At 41.8% G+C, this 18,376-nt stretch overlaps 2 protein-coding genes across 3 annotated transcripts; both read right to left on the bottom strand.

Annotated features, from left to right (window-relative positions):
* Positions 1-44: 44 nt before the first annotated feature.
* Positions 45-13,270, bottom strand: LOC308188782 (uncharacterized protein). Of its 2 annotated transcripts, XM_080578200.1 has the most exons (4): positions 11,065-13,270; positions 10,404-10,557; positions 6,165-6,360; positions 45-5,638 (listed from the first exon to the last, which is right to left on the bottom strand). In XM_080578200.1, exons 1-4 carry the CDS (start codon positions 11,285-11,287, stop codon positions 5,564-5,566), a joined length of 648 nt encoding a protein of 215 aa, XP_080434326.1. In that variant the 5' UTR covers positions 11,288-13,270; the 3' UTR covers positions 45-5,563. The 2 variants fall into 2 exon arrangements, with proteins under 2 accessions (XP_080434326.1, XP_080434325.1); XM_080578199.1 differs by lacking the exon at positions 45-5,638 and having other exon boundaries at positions 5,645-6,360.
* Positions 13,271-14,689: 1,419 nt separating this feature from the next.
* LOC308188784 (uncharacterized protein) lies at positions 14,690-17,672 on the bottom strand. Its single transcript, XM_080578205.1, has 2 exons — positions 16,937-17,672; positions 14,690-15,685 (listed from the first exon to the last, which is right to left on the bottom strand). The coding sequence occupies exons 1-2, from the start codon at positions 17,279-17,281 to the stop codon at positions 15,554-15,556; spliced, it is 477 nt and encodes a 158-aa protein (XP_080434331.1). The 5' UTR covers positions 17,282-17,672; the 3' UTR covers positions 14,690-15,553.
* Between the last annotated feature and the right edge of the window lie 704 nt (positions 17,673-18,376).

Genomic DNA, 18,376 nt, shown 5'->3' with positions numbered 1-18,376 from the left:
GCGGTCCTGTGCATCGACGGCGGCGGTTCTGCGGAGAGCTGACAGAGGGCCCGAGACTGATGAAAGAGGCAGGATCCGTGAAGGAGTGGGGAAGGGAAGAAGGCAGGCACTCCGGCTTTGAGAATTGATCCGGTAACTCTGTGCACAGACCAAGGTAAGAAATAGGAAGTATTGCCTTGGGGGTCGGGTGAGACTCTGTGTGCCGTGTGATTGAGACGTACTTTTGTACGGAGCGAGTGTGGAGTCCTGATCCGCGGTTCCGCAGCTCCGCGAGGGGCGCGGCCGGAGACGGACGAAGCGTGAGATAAGGGAGAGAAAGGAAGAGTCTCGGGAAATGCGGTGTATGGTAAGCCCTTGCACGGGGAAGTGCTTGGCAATACACCAGGGAAATTTGGTGTGCGGTAGTCCTCGCACGGACGGGACGCCCGCCACTGCGATCGCGAATAAATTCCTGCTTCGCTGAGCTCCTCGCCTGAGCCCAAGTTCTTGGCTACGGAGTGTTTCTCACACCCTCCCCCTCCCTCCCTCGCGCGCCCCCTCCCCTCACGGGAACGCGCGCCCCCCCCTCCCGCTGCCGCTCCCGTTCCTCGCCCCGCCCCGGTCCCGTCCCGGTCCCGCCGCCCTCCCGCTCCCGCCCTCAGGACCCGGCCGCCATAATGAACCCCGGCCCGGCCACCGTAAGCACGGGGCTAGGAGTCACCTCCAGAGCCTCCCCGCGCCGTGGCGCCGACCGCCGGTGTGCCGCAGCACCGCGCCGGGCGTGGGACGGCGCCCCGAGCCCACAGTGCTCGTCAGAAAAGCCCCGCACCGACAACCGATACCCCCGCACCGACAACCAACAGCCCCCACGCCGACAACCAACGCACAAGCAGTGTTTTAGGCCGGATTCGTGGCCCCGTTGGTCCGGGAAGCGGTCGTCACGCTAAATTCTACCCCACGGCAGGGGAACGATGGGCATCGTGACAGATCGCCGCCCCAGAAAATAAACACATAAATAAATAATAAAAACGATAACGGGACGTGAATCGTGCCCTTAAGAACAGACATTGGGCAGTGAAATCACCGACTTCTGCAACAATACGTGCTCAGGGAACTGACTAAAACCCCTCCTGCATTGGCCATGTAATAGCTAGGCAAACATCACATAATGCTTCCCTCCCTCATGTACACCAAACCTATTAAGGCAACCATAGTAGTGTGATAACGTGATTTTTCTCCTCCAGATCAGCGTCAAAGGCAGCTACGCTAGGTTTGCTCATAAGTTCAAACACTGCTTTATTTATTTATTTGAATTCCATTTTTCTTATTTAGAAGGATTTCCACAGGCCTTTAATGACACTCACGACTCAGAAACATTTGCCGATGCAGTCAAACGGTGTCTATTAACGCGAGGCACTGAAGTTAATTGCTATTAAAAATGAGCAAAAACGAAAGGCAAGTATCTGCGTGTCCAGCAGAATGACAGCGATCATCACCGTTTGATCAATCTTCCCCCCACTCTCTGTTGCAGCTAGGTACAACGAAAAGAGTTTATGAAATCATTACGGGACATTCTTGTAGAAAACTTCCTCAAGCTTGGAAGAAAAAAAAACATTTCAGCTAAGTAAAACAGAAAATAACTGGAAGAAGTGAAGTATGGCGGTATTGGAAAAGTTGCTTCAAAGACTTGTTTAATTAAAAAGAAGGAAGAAAGCAAGTTCCTACTGCAATCCCATCTTTGTCAAACTGATGGCGGGCACCAGTACGATGTGTTCAGCTAACACAGGCTGGAAGTTGTAACTGCAGCTGTGAAGTTTACCCAGTAAAAAGACTCCGCAAAGCATTCTAGCAGTTCCGATGCAATCACTGCTTCCTGAATTTGTGACTCATGGTTAACACGGCAGTACAGGAAGAAGTCTGGCATTCAGTGTGCTCTTACGGTAAAGAATCTGCACTGCCGCACACCATCCCAAGCCAGGTATGCGCTCCTAACAGGAAAGGACGATAGGCTGATAAGTCTCAGCAGAGGGAAAAAGACATCAGAGAACTACTTTATAACAGCAGCACGCGGGCTGCAACCGACGTTCTCTTCCTCTCATCATTTTCATTTCTGTGGACTCCAAGAGAATACACTCCCAACATTTTTCAGCCCTGGAGAACAAACAGCCCAACCAATCTCATTCACTGAACTACAAAACTGGTATTTTCACTATCTAGTCCGGAAAAGGAGGCGCACGTCTCTAACGTACAGTGTAGAGACCTTGTTAATAGGCAAAGTCTGCATAAAATAGGTGGCCACAGCCTGATTTTCTGACGTTCAGGGCCTTGGGTCACACACCACCACAGTATCAGACTTAATGAAGTCACCAATCTATGTGGGCCCCTCATTACACAGGTCACATGTTATGGACCAACCTCTCAAAGGCCAAAAACCAGCACTGATACTGCCGGGCCAACACATATCTGTAGCATCCCATTTCTGGGTGACAACACAATGAATGTTTCCACAAAGTACTCGATGCAACCTAACTACTGTGTTTGGTGATGCAAAGCAAGCCGTGTCAAAGCAGCGTAGCACCCAGGCACATTCCTGGAAGATGTTTTGCTGCTCACGTTGAAGAAAATAGATAAAAAAATCCTGTGCAGTTTGCACTTCTGAGCTCAAGTACCACAGCTATGCACTACAATTGAAGTGGCATCAAACCTTGTAAGGTTTTGAAGCTTCAGCACTGCCATCCAAAGTCAAGGAGGCTGCATCTATTATCTTGAATTTGCCCCAGCTCAGTCCCCTGAAACAATTCCATAGACACGTACAAGCAACCCTTTTCCCACCCAGATTCTTTGCTTCATCTATTCCACCTCTACCTTGTGTCATATTCTTATTAATCTGCCCCTCAGAAGACTCCCTGGCTCACACAAAGAAGCAACCCAACAAATCCCTGTTCCCAGCCACGTTGCTTTCATGCTTTGGGAAGAGTTAACTGCAACAGCTCTAACTGTGATGCCACCTCACCCCCTCCACCTATGTGAGGTTCTTCGCCTTCTGTCTCCTCCTACGTGTACACCTGCACTAGAACCAGGAAGAATGTGCTTCCTACAATACTCCAAGAGCCTCTTCTGTTTCAGGATGTCATCATTTCAATTCAGGACTGAAAGTATTCCTAGCAAAAACCCAACAGCTAATAGCTAACAGAAGCAGTTGCTGGTGATCAGCTACAAGTAACCTGGAAGTACTGAGGAGTCACAAAAGAGAATTTGCATTACATTTAAGAACAGCATGCAGCTTAGGACCACTGCTTTCACTAACTACACTAAGCCATAAAAAAGAATTGGATTCTTACCTGCCATCACAGCAATTATGGTTTATGTTGCCCCCAAAACACACACGGCAGTACCAGAACTGTGTCAACTAGCTTTAACAGCTTCCCCAGCTATTAAGTACAGTAATTTCTGCTTCCTTTTTTTTCTTGGAGGAATATTCTTTTGTTTCCAGCCTCACTTACTTACTATACACACTGTTAATTAGCAACTATTTCTCCATACTCATAGGGTTATGGAGTCCCTATGACTGGAAAAGACTCTGTACCCTTCAAGATAAGAACAGCATAAAGGCAGCAACTCGCAAGACTGCTCTAGCTTAAAGCAAAGCTTTCCTCATGGCTCTCATCTCCTTTGACTTGAGTACTGTCATCCTTCTACCAGAGCTTTAAAAACTTCATTACCACGAATGAAGGAAGACCAGAGCAATCAGAGAGGGTAGCAGAGGGTATAACTTAAGGAGCTGTTACTAGGATTTTTTTGTTGTTCCTGGTGGACTATTTTTCTCCTTGCCAGCAAGGAGGGAAAACCAGCAAGTTGTTTTCTCCAAGATTTTTTTTTTTTAGGTTTAAGAACACGGATTATGTTGTAGCAATTTCTTCGCTGTAAAGCGTCAGCTGAGAAGTCTAACAGTAAGAAGGGCAAGGGAAAACTGAATGCTGATGCAGAGAGTGCCAGCAGACATCATCCTCATTCCACGGGATGTTTGTAGCTATGGCAGTTGAAGTCTACACTTCCATATGCTTAACATACCCTATTTATAAGCCGATTTTAGCTGACCTAGCATATATCAGTAGTACAGTTAGAGCCAGCAGCCTGCAGGAAGAAGTGGGCACAGGTGTTTCCATAGCAAGGCCTGTGAGTGTCTCCCATACATACTTCCAGTCTAAGCAAGCACATGAAAGGCTTGGCTTGTCGCTTACCTAAGGAACCAGGAAAACAAGGGAAAGCTAGATTTTGCTTGTGTCCTAATGCCCATATAAAAATAAAGACAGATGAAATACCCTTACTACCTTGTTAAATTCCATAAGCCGGAAGAGAACGTGCTGCACACAGGTACAAGTAATATCCCTTGCTGGCAGGTTTGCAGAAACAAATTTTTTATTTACACAGGCAAGTCTATCTTTAGACCCCATTTACCTCCTTACATTTCTCGAATATTTACATGACTTCATGATGCTCCAAGAAGAGAGTGATGAACAAAAAGATTACAGAAACTGTCAAAAGCATAGCAAAAAAACCCCAACCTATCATTGTGCTTTAAAACTTATGAGCTAGAATAATGTAGAAGAAATGTAGTTTTAGCACTTTGGTCCTAACGGTCATGCTCTAGAAGACACTTAAATAGCAGAGGGGATTTCAGAAGTGACCGTATCCAGAGGTTGCCAGTGACAATTCATGAGTGAATCGTAGAGTTCTTCGCTTGTCTCCGTGAATTGTCTGTTCATTTCATCAACATCCAAGTAGAGCTGTGGATCTGAAAATAAAAGCCTGGTAAGTCCAAGTATCAAATCTGAGGCATGCGCACAAAAAAACTTCACGTGAAATGGCTAATAAAATGTATTTTAAGCTAAGTGTAATAAGCTATTAGATCTACTAATTTTAGTGAGGTATTTAGTCCTCTAAAATTTTGAGCCTCACAACTCCAACTTTTGGGAATTTGTATATTAGAAGGCTGGGACTAGAATTGTCTTTCAAGATAAAGACAAAGACAATGTTTAAGATAGTAAAGATAACGTTTACGGATAATCAGCCATGAAACCCTCCCAAGAGTCATTTAATTCACTTCTACGGCAATACACGTTACATAGGATAGTTTCTAAACACTAACACAAAATGCCTCCACGTGAGGAACTTTGCAAACCTTCCAGGACACAAATATGTTTTGTACCGTATTTGTAAGTGCAAGCTGAATCCTCCTTTTGGAATCTGCAACATAAGCTTTTACCTCAGGGTGGAGAACAAAGCTTTTGCATATTACTGAGTTTCTAATATAAAATCTGTTTAGCGGAACCAATACAAAGAACAAAATTCTGTCTTAGACCATTTTCAAATGGGAATGAAGGCACAGGTACAAGAAACCTGCTGCGAAGCATTGACAGTGTCCCGTTTTACTTGATGCGGTCAGTGTATGCTGTATCAGCTTTAAAACCCCAGCTGATTGCAGATCAACCCCACAGAGGTTTGACCTCAGCTGAATTTTCAAGATGTTCTTCATCCAGTAGAGGTTGGCTTGTATTGTTAAAAGGCACAAGGATGGCTAAACTCAAGTGACAATGATAGAACCCTTATTACCGTCAGTAATTAGGTCATCACCGATTGCAGTCATAACCGAAGATTCCTGAAAGACAGAAAAGGCTAAGTTTAATCATAACTCATTTCAGAAAGCATCACAGATTCAAAGTGCTGCAGTCTCAACCCATTCCTTCTTCCTACAACTACAAGGATAGATGGCATTTTATCTATTTATTTTTAGAAGAAAGCCAATATTACAGTACAGGTTGGAAGGGACTTCCGGAGGTCACAACTAATACATTGACCACGATAAGACCACTTAAAACAACTGTTTAATTTGCTTTAAGCAAAGCAAATCAGAAGAACAGGAACAGAAGAAGCGTACGCAATTATGCTGTCAAAACCATTCTTTGGTATGCGTGAACAAATAATGGTGTATAAATCACTAATTCTATGGATTTACTATTTAAGCACTTAAATACAAACACCTCTGAATGGAATCTGCTCTTTTAACTTCACACTAAGCAGAAAGCATGTTTTCAACTTCGGATTCTTTTTGCTGATTCACACAAATCTGTACAACGTATTATCTGTGAAATATTTTCTTTACAGCAAGCGTGCACTATCTTTACCTCAAAAACAGCTGGAGCCATTAAAGAATCTCCTAAAGAGCAGTCTCCAACAGCTTGCATGCTGTCATAGGGAGCATAGGAGCTGTAGTTGTAGTCAGCGTAAGCATCGTAACTCCTTTGCGAGTGGTAGTTCTGGTACTCTTGGCAATAATCATTATAGTTGTATGACTGGTACCGCTGCAATTCTGCTTTCAGTCTGAAACATGAGAAGTTGCATACAGTCAGAGAACAAGAGACTGTAAACCCAGTTCTGAACTTAAACAATTTGTCAGCTTACATACTTCAAAACTTAAAAGGAAGCTTTCCTAAACAGTCACCTAAGTGACAGCTTAAGTCACAGCTCAAAACCTCATTTCTATAGAAGCAAGCATCCTCACCTTTGCCAATACCAGAAGGAATTGTTCTCATGGATTAACTCCAGAGCCTTGACATGGTTACCTGTACACATCAAGTATTTTTAGCGTTGGCATAAGCAAGCTGCTGCTAAGTCTCTGTGCTTTGCTAAAGATTGATTTAAGACCAGAGACATTTATCAAGCACAGCTGCTTTAAAGATGCAGTCTTAACCCTTCTATCTTTTGTTTGGTTAATTACTAGATCTTATTTCCAGAAAGAAGGGAATGGAGTCAGATTATCCATTTCAAAGAAGCATCTGACGCTGCCTGTCAGTTTGCCATGTCTACCTCCACCTGCTCAGTTTTTTTGTTTGTTTAAAGTCCATTAAACATTCAACAGCTGCCAACTATACCGCTCAGGTGAAGTCAGTCTTGCTTAACAACACAATCGCGATTCTCCAGCATGACGCCTTATTATTAGTGGGAGAATTACAAAATACACTAGTTCTTAAGAAGAAAGGGCCAGCTGATTAGCTTTCACTACTTTCCCTTTCAAGATTTTCTCAGGGGCAGCTTCAGACTAATGACAAGAACCAAGACAAGTGCTATCTGTACTAAAACTGAGGTACACTGCATAAAGAACATTCAGATAACCCAGCTGCATATTCAAAAAAATCCGCTGTTTAGACTTGTCTTCACTGATTCTGTACAGGCAGACCTCCTGTGTTTGCAATGCCCAGTTTCTCTGACTTGAATTGGGGATGCAGAGAAGTGAGTTCTATGCTTTTGGGGAAGAATACAAGCTGAAGGCATTCTGAAATAGCTTCCAAACTAAGCAAACATGAGGGACAAACTAATCCAATGGCTGGGTATTTCAATGCTAAGAGAGCACGGTACTCAGCCATTCAGAAACGTATTACTGATGTGTATTTTAATACCTACATTTGTTTCAATACTGCAAAGCTACACAAGTTCTAATAAAGAGGTAATCCATTGTCTTGTTACTGTAGTAAACAAACAGAAGATACATCATCTTAGGTCTTCTGCTTCCAACTGCACTCTTCCTACATACAGTTGTGTAGGGAAGGAAAATCTGAAAATACTGTTGACGTTCTTCTGGATAGCCGAAGCAAGAAAACATGTTTGTGGCTTATTCTTGTTTTCAAAATAAAACGATATTAATTTAATCAAAAAATTTTGGCAAAGAAGTTTGGACAGTGCTCTCTTGGAGAAGAGCATTTCCATTCTAAAGCAGAAGGAGGCAACATTTGCAGAATTATGCTAGGTAAACAGAAACAGAAGTGTCATTTTTTACTATTTAACAGAACACACAAGCTAACCTCATGAACATACTGAAATTGTTTATATGAAGTCCTGTTTTGTCAGTATCCTGGATCAAAGTTCATCAAATTTGGTATCAATTCTTTAACCGTTCAGAGACCTGAATTGCCTTAAATAAGTGATAGAACTGAGCCGGTAGAGTAAGAAACCCTCTCAGGAAGTGCTAAGCTTTAAACTCCCCATTGCCCTAAGCTCATGAAAAGCAAAGAATAGCATTCTAAACCTGTTCTAGTAATAACGCCTTTGGCTTTCTCCCTGCGTTCCCATTTTTCCCCCCCACTTCTTTCCTGTCAACCCACTGTAAAACTAGTTATGTGCTTCTCTCAAACTAGAGGGAAAGCTCTAAGAACAAGAACTCCCTAGCATATAAAACCACTTGTTGTCCCTTCTACCTTATGCAGGCCCAAACCTGAAAATATTTACCAATGCATTCAGCTTTGCTACTGTTGAGAAACAAGGCTGGTTACAATGGCAGCTAAGCCCAAGTTGCGCTGTCTGGCTAGACTTAACAGTTGGATTCCCCCAGCCATCCTGAACAGGTTGATGAATCCAGGGAGTCAAAACATAGGACTTCTGCATTTCTGGTTTTGTAGACTGCATCCTGTGTACAGCCACTACAGCAAGGGCCACAGACTTTCCAAAGGCAGAGCTACAAGAATCTGATTATTTAGAATAACTGTATCAATGCACAACTCCTTGGTTACCTTTTAGAAATTCCTATGCTCAGCCGGATTCCTTTTCCCCCCAGACGTGGTGCGTTCTGGCAGTCTTGCAGTGCCCTCATCTGATCACCTTGCTCACCAAATCTGACATAGGCATACCCTCTACTATTTTCAAAAGGGAGAAAACCAATTCTAGTATGCATAACAGTTACAAAGCTAACTAATTCAGTTTCTGTCTTCTACAAAAAACAGAAGATAGCAGCTACTATAGCTTCTATTACTTAAGCAACCTCTCTGGCATGTGCACGTGCACAGAAAAGGCTTTCACCAAATTAAAAAACTTGGGCCAGAAGCAAAAAGCTTATTCCTTGGTAGCATTAAGATGCAACTCACTGAGAGCCAGCAAAACAATACATTTTAAGTGCTCTCTGCGTAAGTAATCAGATTCCATATTTCTGCATATACAGCAGTTAATCAGTTAGCACTAACCCACTCCTTTTGGAGCCACAAACTTTATTGGTCACAAACACCAAGAGCTGGCTGTAATTATCTGAACCAGTATTAACCGGTACCTCTGAACTCTTCAAACAAAAATATCTTTCAGGTGCTCTTAGAAGAACAACATCAATTGCCTGCAACAATTTGATGGCTTTGCTAAACGGAGCACTGAAAAGCACAGTGGTACAGTTTCTTTTGTAGCCTGTTCAGAAATTATAGCCCCGTGCCTACAGCTTCAAATCAGGCCAAGCTTACCAGCCCAACTCTTACAGCTTAAGTTCACTGCACTCGAATGCCTTCAAGACGTGCTTTTAGGAGCCATGGAGAAGAACCCTCTGGTAAGACCACCATTATAAAGTACTGAGTGTTGTTTTACACTTAAAATAGAACTATCTGTTACAGTCATTCATCAGCTTTCCCTAGGCTGCTGCTCTCTCACTACTGAATGTGATCCTGCTCTCAGTTTCCCACTAACTTTTTCCCCCAGCGTTTATGGCCTCTTTTCATCTATGACACTTTTAAGGGACTACACCGTGTTGAAAAATGCTGGTTAACATTTCCTTTTACACAAGGTGCCTCATCGAATTTTCCTGACTAAACCAAACCCCAGAACCTTAACTAAAAGAGGAAGCACACAAACACACACGCCTCCCTGGCCACCATATCTCCCCAAAACATATCTGTTCAGTAACAGGTCAACTGTAAGAATACTGCGATTAAAATCAGTATAGCTCTATACACTGCTTTTGTTCGGGATTACTAGCTAATGTCCTTCCCCTTACCCCTTCTGGAATTAATACTGAATTCTGTACTCTAAAACGTGGTTCTTAAGTCATACAAATGACATTTAACAATCAGAATTTTTCCACACAGTGATCCTCAATAAAAACTTCAATCCTCTACTGCAGTCTTTCAACAAATTAAAGGAATACAAAACTGGCTAATAACTGTTCAGTGATTTTTGGACCTTTGTAGCACTAGAGTAACAGCAGTACACTCTGCAGCATAGTTGCAAGTACGTGGGAATAAGATACTCTCTCTCATCTCTTTTTTTCTCTGAAAAGTGTGAGGCCTCTATTTCACCCTACTAAAGATTTTACCACCAACTGTACTGCTAGCATTGAGACACTACAACTTCTGTGCTTGTATGAGATGCAGGACAGGTTCCTTAAGGTGTCGCAATTTTTTGTCTAAACCTAGTGTTGAGATCAAAAAAGGGATTGCTACTAATTGCGTACGTACCAATAACCAGGACAGAAGACATGCTGCATATAGGAATTAAACTTTTTCTAAAGCTCTAGTACATGAACATATCAAATCCCGCAGATTTTTTCTAGTATGGTTTCAGAGGTCTTACTTGATGGACATAAGCGCACAAGTGAAGACAAAAGATACACTGTTTACCTGAAGTACTGGTTTGCAAGTACTGCTTCTCTTCTGTCCTTCCCAAAATAAACTGTGAGGCAGCTGCAGACTCTGCACCTGAACACTCTGAGTGAACACCGAATGTAAATGATGGCAAGGCAGCATTTTGTGGACGCAGCCGCAGCACCAAAACCTGCAGAAATAAGTGAATGTCAAGTCCGTAACCCACGGTGTATCTGCAGTACGTGAAGGTTTGAACTACATTCTAGTCCTGATCTTTCCAGTCAAAACTGTTTAAAAAACAACCCACCAAACAGTAAAACAAACAAGAAAACCCCATGCTTCCTCTCTACATAAAACTTTTCACAATTGTGTTTTCTGCCCACCACCTGGCTTTAAAAAGTATACGAACTTCTTTGATGTTTTTAGTCTGAACTCCAAATGAACAAAGTGTAGGGCATGTAAAGAACAAGCACGTCATTAATGAAAGCTTTTCTCTAAAAAGGATAAACTTATTCTTGGGGAAAAGTGTGGAAACAGATGTTATCTAGGCAATATTCCTACAGGAAAAACGAATAATTTTGCCACACCTCAAAGGAAAAAATAATTGTGCTTAACAGGGAAGAAAATAAAAAAAATCAGAGCAAACCAAAAAATAAATCACAGAATATGCATCCTCGTTTTAATCATTAAGTATTACCTTTGAGCTCTGCTTTGGTGCTTGGCTTTGCACTTTCACAGGCTACACACTTCGTGGCCTCTGCTTTGTTTTGAACCAAGCAGGTCTCCCAATCCCAGCTTCCTTCAGGCTTCTTGAGTTTGTCTAAATCCAGAAATTCTCCAGAAGGAGCAGAAAATGCAGATGCACTGCCACTGGTCACAGGTGTTGGACCCTCTGTGAGACAAACAAGACAGTTAACCATCCTGTTTGAACATGAACTATAAAATGAGCATTAACTTTTAAATTTGATTTGTCAAATCCCACAGAAATGTTCAAAACTACTCCGCAACTCCCCCCCCGCCCCTGAAAAAAATAAAAGCCACCAAAAACCCACAAAGAAACAAAGAAACAAACAAAAAAACCAGAGTGGAACTCAAAGCTTCCAAACAACACACAACTCTGTTCAGCACACAAGCTTCTGCTGCTGTTGACGACAGTGTAACCTCCATAAAGAGGCCTGACAGGTGCCTTTTAAAAAAAAGGTGCCTTTTAAGAGAGAAGCAGAAGATAACGCTTCTAATTCAAAACCGGAAAGACAAGAATGGGTCTTCCCTTCCACAGCACACGCAGAAAACTTTTATCCTAGTATTACTTGCATCGCTCTTCCTCTTGACAAGTGCAACGTAACCGTGCAATTCACTGCACCATGGTCACAGTAAAGCCCTCATTTCCAAAATTCCTCCTTGCAATGGCAAGAGCCTCAGACAAAGATGCCGACTGACCGCTCAGAGGTTGGAAGTCCAAGACAATCAACTCTGTCTGAAATCCATTATCTTACCTCATGAAATTTCAGTCTTACCGCACAGGATGATTACAAAAGCCCGGTCTAGTCCATCTTAATTTGTTTCTTCCAGGATATATTTGCACAGGTGTTTTTCGATGTAATGGCATGTTAAATGACATTTAGAGTCAAAGTTAGAATTAGAATCGTATTTTAAAAACAATACAACCACGCTCAAAATCAATTACGGTCACACACAATGGGAAACAACCCAGTACTGCCCTGAAGAAGTTACCCAGCGGGTCACTCGCTTTCTTGAAGCCTACCACTGACCTTCATAGGCATCTCTCTGCTTTAGCTTAAGACTAGTTAAGACTACACTGTCTTGAAATCTGGCTTCACATCTCCCCTCAATTACATACAAACGGTGAGTAGAGGCATTTTGGACACATTCTGTAATTTTTTTTACTTATTTTTTGAAAGAGAAAAACGCAGTCATTTTTAACTCTTTCTATGGAGTTCTCATTTTCGCCAGTGAAAAATCACTATGTTGTTTTTAAATTAAGTCACTCACTTCAGCCATCTTCCCTCACCAGCTGCAAAGCCGGGGGTATCTGCATTGATCCAGCTCCGTACTAATACATTTCACAATCAGTTCAATTTATGCGACAGGCTGGAACCTGGGCTGAGACCTCTGAAGTGCCTGTAAACCAATCCTGCAGACAGCCGCTAACCCATCAACCGTACCTGGGAATCGTGTTGCTTAAAATATTCCATATATGCAACGTACTTTTATTCTGTACAAGATTCATAGAGGCTAGGATGGAAACAACAGGAAAAAAAGGACCATACCTGGTTTCTCAGACTGACAGGCTACACATTTGTTATCTTCCGTCTTATTTGGTACAAGGCATATTCCACAGTCCCAAGAGCCTTTCGCCTTCTTAAATTTGTCTCCAAAGCCCAGAGTGGCTGTTGTGTCAGTGCTGCTCGAGGAGGATGTCACTGTCACCGAGCTGTCTGTGACCACTGGTCATGTCAGAGCAGGCATTACTCCCGTTCCAGGTTTTGGTGTCTCACATGCTATACATTTTGTAGCTTCCGGTTTGTTTTGGACAAGACATGTATCGCAATCCCACGTTCCAGGTACTGTTTTGAATTTGTCTCCAAAGCCCAGCATCCCTGCTGGGGGCGCTGCTGGCTTTGAGGTGTCGCATTGACTTGAACTTACTGTCTGTTTCATACTCTCAACTGTTGACGCTTTAGTAGCTTGACAAGTTACACATTTGTCCTTTATGTCTTTGTTTTGCAGAAAAGGGTCACATGTATCAGATTGCCAGTACGATGCTTGTTTAGAAGTCTCTTTACCTGCAGAAAAAGTTGTTATTGCAGGCCTAGTATAAACCACTGTGCTTGTCGTAGGTTGTGCAGACGTAGAAGAGCGTGTTTTCAACAATCCAAAGTCTAGGAAGCAAGAAAAAAAAGTCTTCCTGTTAGCGCAGCACCTCACTACATGTAACTAAGTGCCTTTACTAGAGGGCAAAAATTTCAACTCAGGTGCCAATGGTTACAACTAGACATTCAGACTGAGCGCAACAGGAAGTCCCCAGAAATCTTATCTAAACGGATGAAATTTCATCTGCTGCACTGGGTCACAACAGAACATTTCGTTAAAGCTTCATTTAACTCTTTGTTTCCAAGCAAGCTTTAAATCAACATTTTCACTGGTCGATACAAGTACAAACAGACAGTAGCTGACTGAAATCTGACAGTCCAACGTGGAATGGAAATAATACAATTTGATTAAGACGCGATGCCCAATCGAATCAAATTTCTAAAGCTCCTCCTTCCGTAGCAGATGACTCAAATCTACTCCAGTAACTGTACAGAAGTTTGTCCTCGGAGCAGCAATCCATACGGTATTTTCCCACAGATGCTGAATATTAATTAAATAATAAAAACTCAAGACAATTGAACAACTGTCTAATTTTCTATAATCTTTTTCAAAATGCATCGGACACAGGACAACTCCTTATTTAAAAGGTGGCAATTTTAACAGAAAAGACAAGCTACTAATACAGAAAGACTAAAGGAAATGCATCTTAAACAGCAGCTCAAGTTGCTTGTAAATCTACCTTGAACATAGTTGTTTTGTGGTTTGTTTGTTGGGTTTTTTTTAGTCAAAAATGAAGTCTTTGAACAATGTGGATTTAGATTCTGCTTCTTTTAAACCGATAAAGAAAGTGAATGTCACTTCACTCAGAGGTCTTCCCTTAAACAAAATGCACAATGTATTTTCTCTCACTTAGCTCTTTCCAGTAGAGAAATGTGCTGCCTTCTTAACAAGTATGTAAGTTAGAAGAAGACTTTTGGGAAAAGATCAAACTCAATAAAGCCCTTTTTCTTAAAAGATATCTTTTCCACAGACACACTTTATGAAACTGTTGAAAACAATTGCAATTGCTTAAAAACAAAATTCAGAAAAGGGTTTTTAACGTAAAACACTCCACTTCTGTTTGCAGTTTAAATTTTAATCCACAGGAGCCATTGTAAGCTAAGGCCCAAAGATTCGCAGCTTTCGCCATGTATTTGGAACTGAAGCTCTTTCCTATTCTTTCTTCACCTGGGCTGAAGGTGGGACAGGAGTGTTGAGTTTTACAAACATTTCCTTTTCAATTCCACAAATTGTATTTACTTAAAATGAAACACCGATTATCTGGCTAATTCTCTTAGTACCTCATTTACAATTACATCCTAACACGTAAAGGAGATGCAACCCATCTGCTTTTCATCTTGCAGTTTTACTTCCAGCAACAAACACCACTTAGAATAGAAGGGGGCAGATGCACCCTAACAAACGCAGCGCCTAATGTAATGCTCTCCTACATTCATATTTATAGCAGATACTCTATTAACCATAAGTCGTGTGTTGGTTTTTTTTTTAATAAAAAATGCTAGCGTATTTTTTGCAGCATCTTTTTAAAAGGAGTTCATTATCTCTCCAGGATTTTTTAGAACGTCTAAGACGCTTCCTTCCTTTAATACGTGGGCAGTGGTGAAGGGACCACCAGCAAAATCTTTGACCTCCTCTTTCTGTGTTGATGTTGGTTGAGGTGGTGGTGTCTTTTGAAACAAAAGAAAAAAACAGCTTTCACAATGTGACCTAGTTAGAGCAGATTATACTCACTTTTGTTAGAAACAAGATTTTCCAGCTTTCATGCTTCTCACATAAGAATCTTCACAAATTCTACTTACTTTGCAATGCTTTATGATTACAAGCAAAACAAAAAGCAACAAAACAAAAAAAAAATATAAAAGCAGATCTGTCACTGGAAAAATACTGCAGAAGTCCAACACTGCCTGGAATTGCTAGCATGCGCAGACAGGACAGATTGAAGATTTAATAAAGAAAAAAAGGAAAATCAGCACTTCAGATCTGAAGTGCTAAAGTTTCAGTTACCTAGGGTAAGAAAGGGCGTCACTGGAGTACCACTGGGTCCAGAAAGTTCTGCCGATTTTACAACGGGAACACTAAATGTAAACCCAATCTGCTATGAACAAGAGAGGTTTTTCAGATTCTCAAGCCACAGGAACTTCAATCGAATGCACACACAAAACCAAATCTGAAAGCTGCTCTTCACATTTGTAGCACGCATGCTGAATGACAAATTATAAGCCAGAAGCCTACATACTTTTCTCCATCAAGGCAGATTCTGCTTTAGTGTTCTGCAACAGCCTACTAAATGCCTAAGAAAAAAAGTCAAGCTCCTTTATTATTTTACTTACAGAAGACGTAGGTAGCACTTCTGCCTCAGTAGATTTCACAACTGGAGATGAAAATGCGAACTCAGGACTGCTAACAGTACTTGTTGGTTGTATCTGTATTTTCAAAAGAATTAAAGGTTTATATTTTAGAGCAACAACTACCTGAATTCACTACCCAACAGAAGTCCCGCAGTGACGTCGAAAAACCTGATGTTTGAGTTATTTTGCAGATAAAAGTAATAATAAAACACAGGGAAGTTTCCAAGTGGGTATAGGACAATATCTTCAAAACCAAATTCCAGAAACTGAGAGGAAAAGCTGGAGATGCTACTTAGGTCTAAATGCACGGAAAAGCAAGCCAGGAAGCTGAAGAACGGCAAACTCAGCCCAATGATACTCCAAGAACTTCAGCAAACACCTCAACATGTTAAAGCAGCTGTCTACTTCAAACCGTACAAAAAATATTTCAAGTACTCTGGAACAGATTAATGTTTATTTTATTGCAATAATATGCCAATTATTGCACCCTAGGCTCATTCTATGTGAGGCTTATATGACCACGTTACCTCTAATTTAATAACTTAAATAAAGTTGTGGTTTAACCATTGCAGGCAACTAAGCACCACACAGCCACTCGCTCACTCCCTCCAAATGGAACAGGGAAAAGAACCGGAAGTAAAGAAGTAAAGTTGTTAAATTTGAGGTAGCATTAATGACTCATCGCATGTAATGGCTACCTGGAATGACAAATGCCATAACCCTGTACATACTCCCCACTCCTTCCCCTTCTTTCCCCCAGCATTTATTGCTGAGCACGATGCTAAATGGTGTGGAATATCCCTTCGGTCCTCTGGGCTCCGCTGTCCTGGCTGAGTGCCCTCCCAGCCTCTTGTGCATCCCCAACCTCCTCGCTGGCAGGGCAGCGTGAGACACAGAAAAGGACTTGTCACTGTGTAAGCACTGCTCAGCAACAGCTAAAACACCAGTGCCTTACCAACACTGTTTTGCTCACAAATCTGCAACACAGCATCATCTAGCATCATCTACTACGAAGAAAATTAACTCTACCCCTGCCAAAACCACTATAAATAACTTGGCATGAAGTTCACACCCCCCTTCCCCCCCAGACTTCCACAGCATTTGAAGCAGTTATACAATCACGTTAAATGGGAGTTGGCAGGCTCTAAGACTGAGAGAAGCAGAATCAAAACATTTATGCCTTTTTCCCCAAACTGGCATACAACCCCAATTCATTCAGCTGCGTAGAAACTAATATTTGTTAGTTTCATGAGCACCACAGAAAAAGTCAACTCGCAATAAAGCAGTATACTCATTGTAAACATTATTTATAGCATAAAGATTTACCTTGCCCGCCGCCGTTGCTGCTGCATCTGCCATGCCCGCCGCCTCCGTTGAATTTGCCACGCTTGTCGTTGCCACTGTTGACTTTGCCTTGTCCTTTGTCATCAGCAGATATGGCATGCCCGCCGCCATTATTGGACATGTCAAGCCTGAGGGCACTGTTGAACACGTTATGCCCGACGTCGCCGTTGTATATATCATGTCCTCCACCTCCTCCTCTGATAGATCTGTCAACTCCTCCACCTCTGATGGATCTGTCATGCCCTCCACCTCTGATGGATCTGTCATGCCCTCCACCTCTGATGGATTTGCCATGCCCGTCGCAGCTGCTGGAGTTGCCGTGCTCATTGCTGCTGTTGAAACAGCGCTCGGTGACGCTGAGACAGCGCTACTACCAACGAAACTAGAATTGAACTGAGGCAGCGATGCAGCACTGATGGGTAGGGGTATGTTCGGTAGCACTGGTTCCTCCACTTCCTAAAGTTGCAAATTTTAATTTTTCTTATACAAGACATACTACTTTCTCACCCCATCGCACCCAATTTATTAACAAAATTAAATAGAACAAAAATCCATACAAATTAAGAGAAAGCAAGTTTCCAGAAGAAATCCCGATCTCCCCACCTCTGTCTACCACGTCATTTTAATTTATGGCAGGCCTGCTTCCACATTATACTCTATTCAACAACTGTACAGCAAGAACACTGAAAGTTAACTCAAAACCTGTGCAGAACAGAGAGGCACAAATCACATTTTTTTTCTTTCTTTTCTATACTTTAGTCATCAAAGCTCTGGAGAAGCATCATCCTTTCTAACTACCCTCGCATGGCTTCAATTAAGAGTACACTCTCAAGACAAGTGAGAAAGTGTTCCTCTTGCAAAATTAGGCAGGATAGCTGCCAAAGTTTCTAAAGTCATTACAGCAGTGAACGTGGAAAAAGGTAATATTTAAAGAAGCAGGTAGGTTCAACAACCAAACTAAACACAAAAAGCACCAAAGAAAGTCAGACTAACAGCACTGAAGATTGTGTTCTGGTAAATACAGTCTATACCATGTATCAGGATGCAAATATAAAAATCAGAAGAGAGCCTCTTAACAACTTCAATTTTCATCCCTGCCACTTACTTTATTTGATTACTAAGATTGGATGAGTTATGTTTTAAATGGCAGAGAAAATCTGACCAAAATTTGTACAGTACTATCATGATCTACTTAGAAATGACTAGGCAGGGATGTAAGTTGGTACTACTGATATTCAGTGCATCCTGTAGCTTACATCTGTTTCACAGTTTTGATTTGAAAAGTTTATGGAACTTTTGATATTTGGACCATTATTTTATTTGCGTTACAGGAATAAACAACAGTGTTTACGATTTCTTTATATTGCATCATCCGGAAGTCCCATTTAATGATTTGAAACTTAAATTAACTTAAATACTTAA

This window comes from Anser brachyrhynchus, assembly GCF_964034855.1.
Source record: "Anser brachyrhynchus genome assembly, chromosome: 2".
NCBI classification, from domain to species: domain Eukaryota; kingdom Metazoa; phylum Chordata; class Aves; order Anseriformes; family Anatidae; genus Anser; species Anser brachyrhynchus.
Note: the sequence above shows the minus strand (reverse complement) of the source record. Positions and strands in the feature narration are given on the sequence as shown.

Bases quoted from the DNA above. Each gene is read 5' to 3' on its own strand.
- LOC308188782 (XM_080578199.1), bottom strand. From the start codon at position 11,287: ATGGTTAACTGTCTTGTTTGTCTCACAGAGGGTCCAACACCTGTGACC. The intron at 10,558-11,064 runs GTAATACTTAAT...TTATTTCTGCAG, and splicing joins CACCAAAGCAGAGCTCAAAG to GTTTTGGTGCTGCGGCTGCG. The intron at 6,361-10,403 runs GTAAACAGTGTA...CTCATGTTTCAG, and splicing joins CTTGCAAACCAGTACTTCAG to ACTGAAAGCAGAATTGCAGC.
- LOC308188784 (XM_080578205.1), bottom strand. From the start codon at position 17,281: ATGAGCACGGCAACTCCAGCAGCTGCGACGGGCATGGCAAATCCATCA. The intron at 15,686-16,936 runs GTAAATCTTTAT...TTGAAAATACAG, and splicing joins CAGCAACGGCGGCGGGCAAG to ATACAACCAACAAGTACTGT.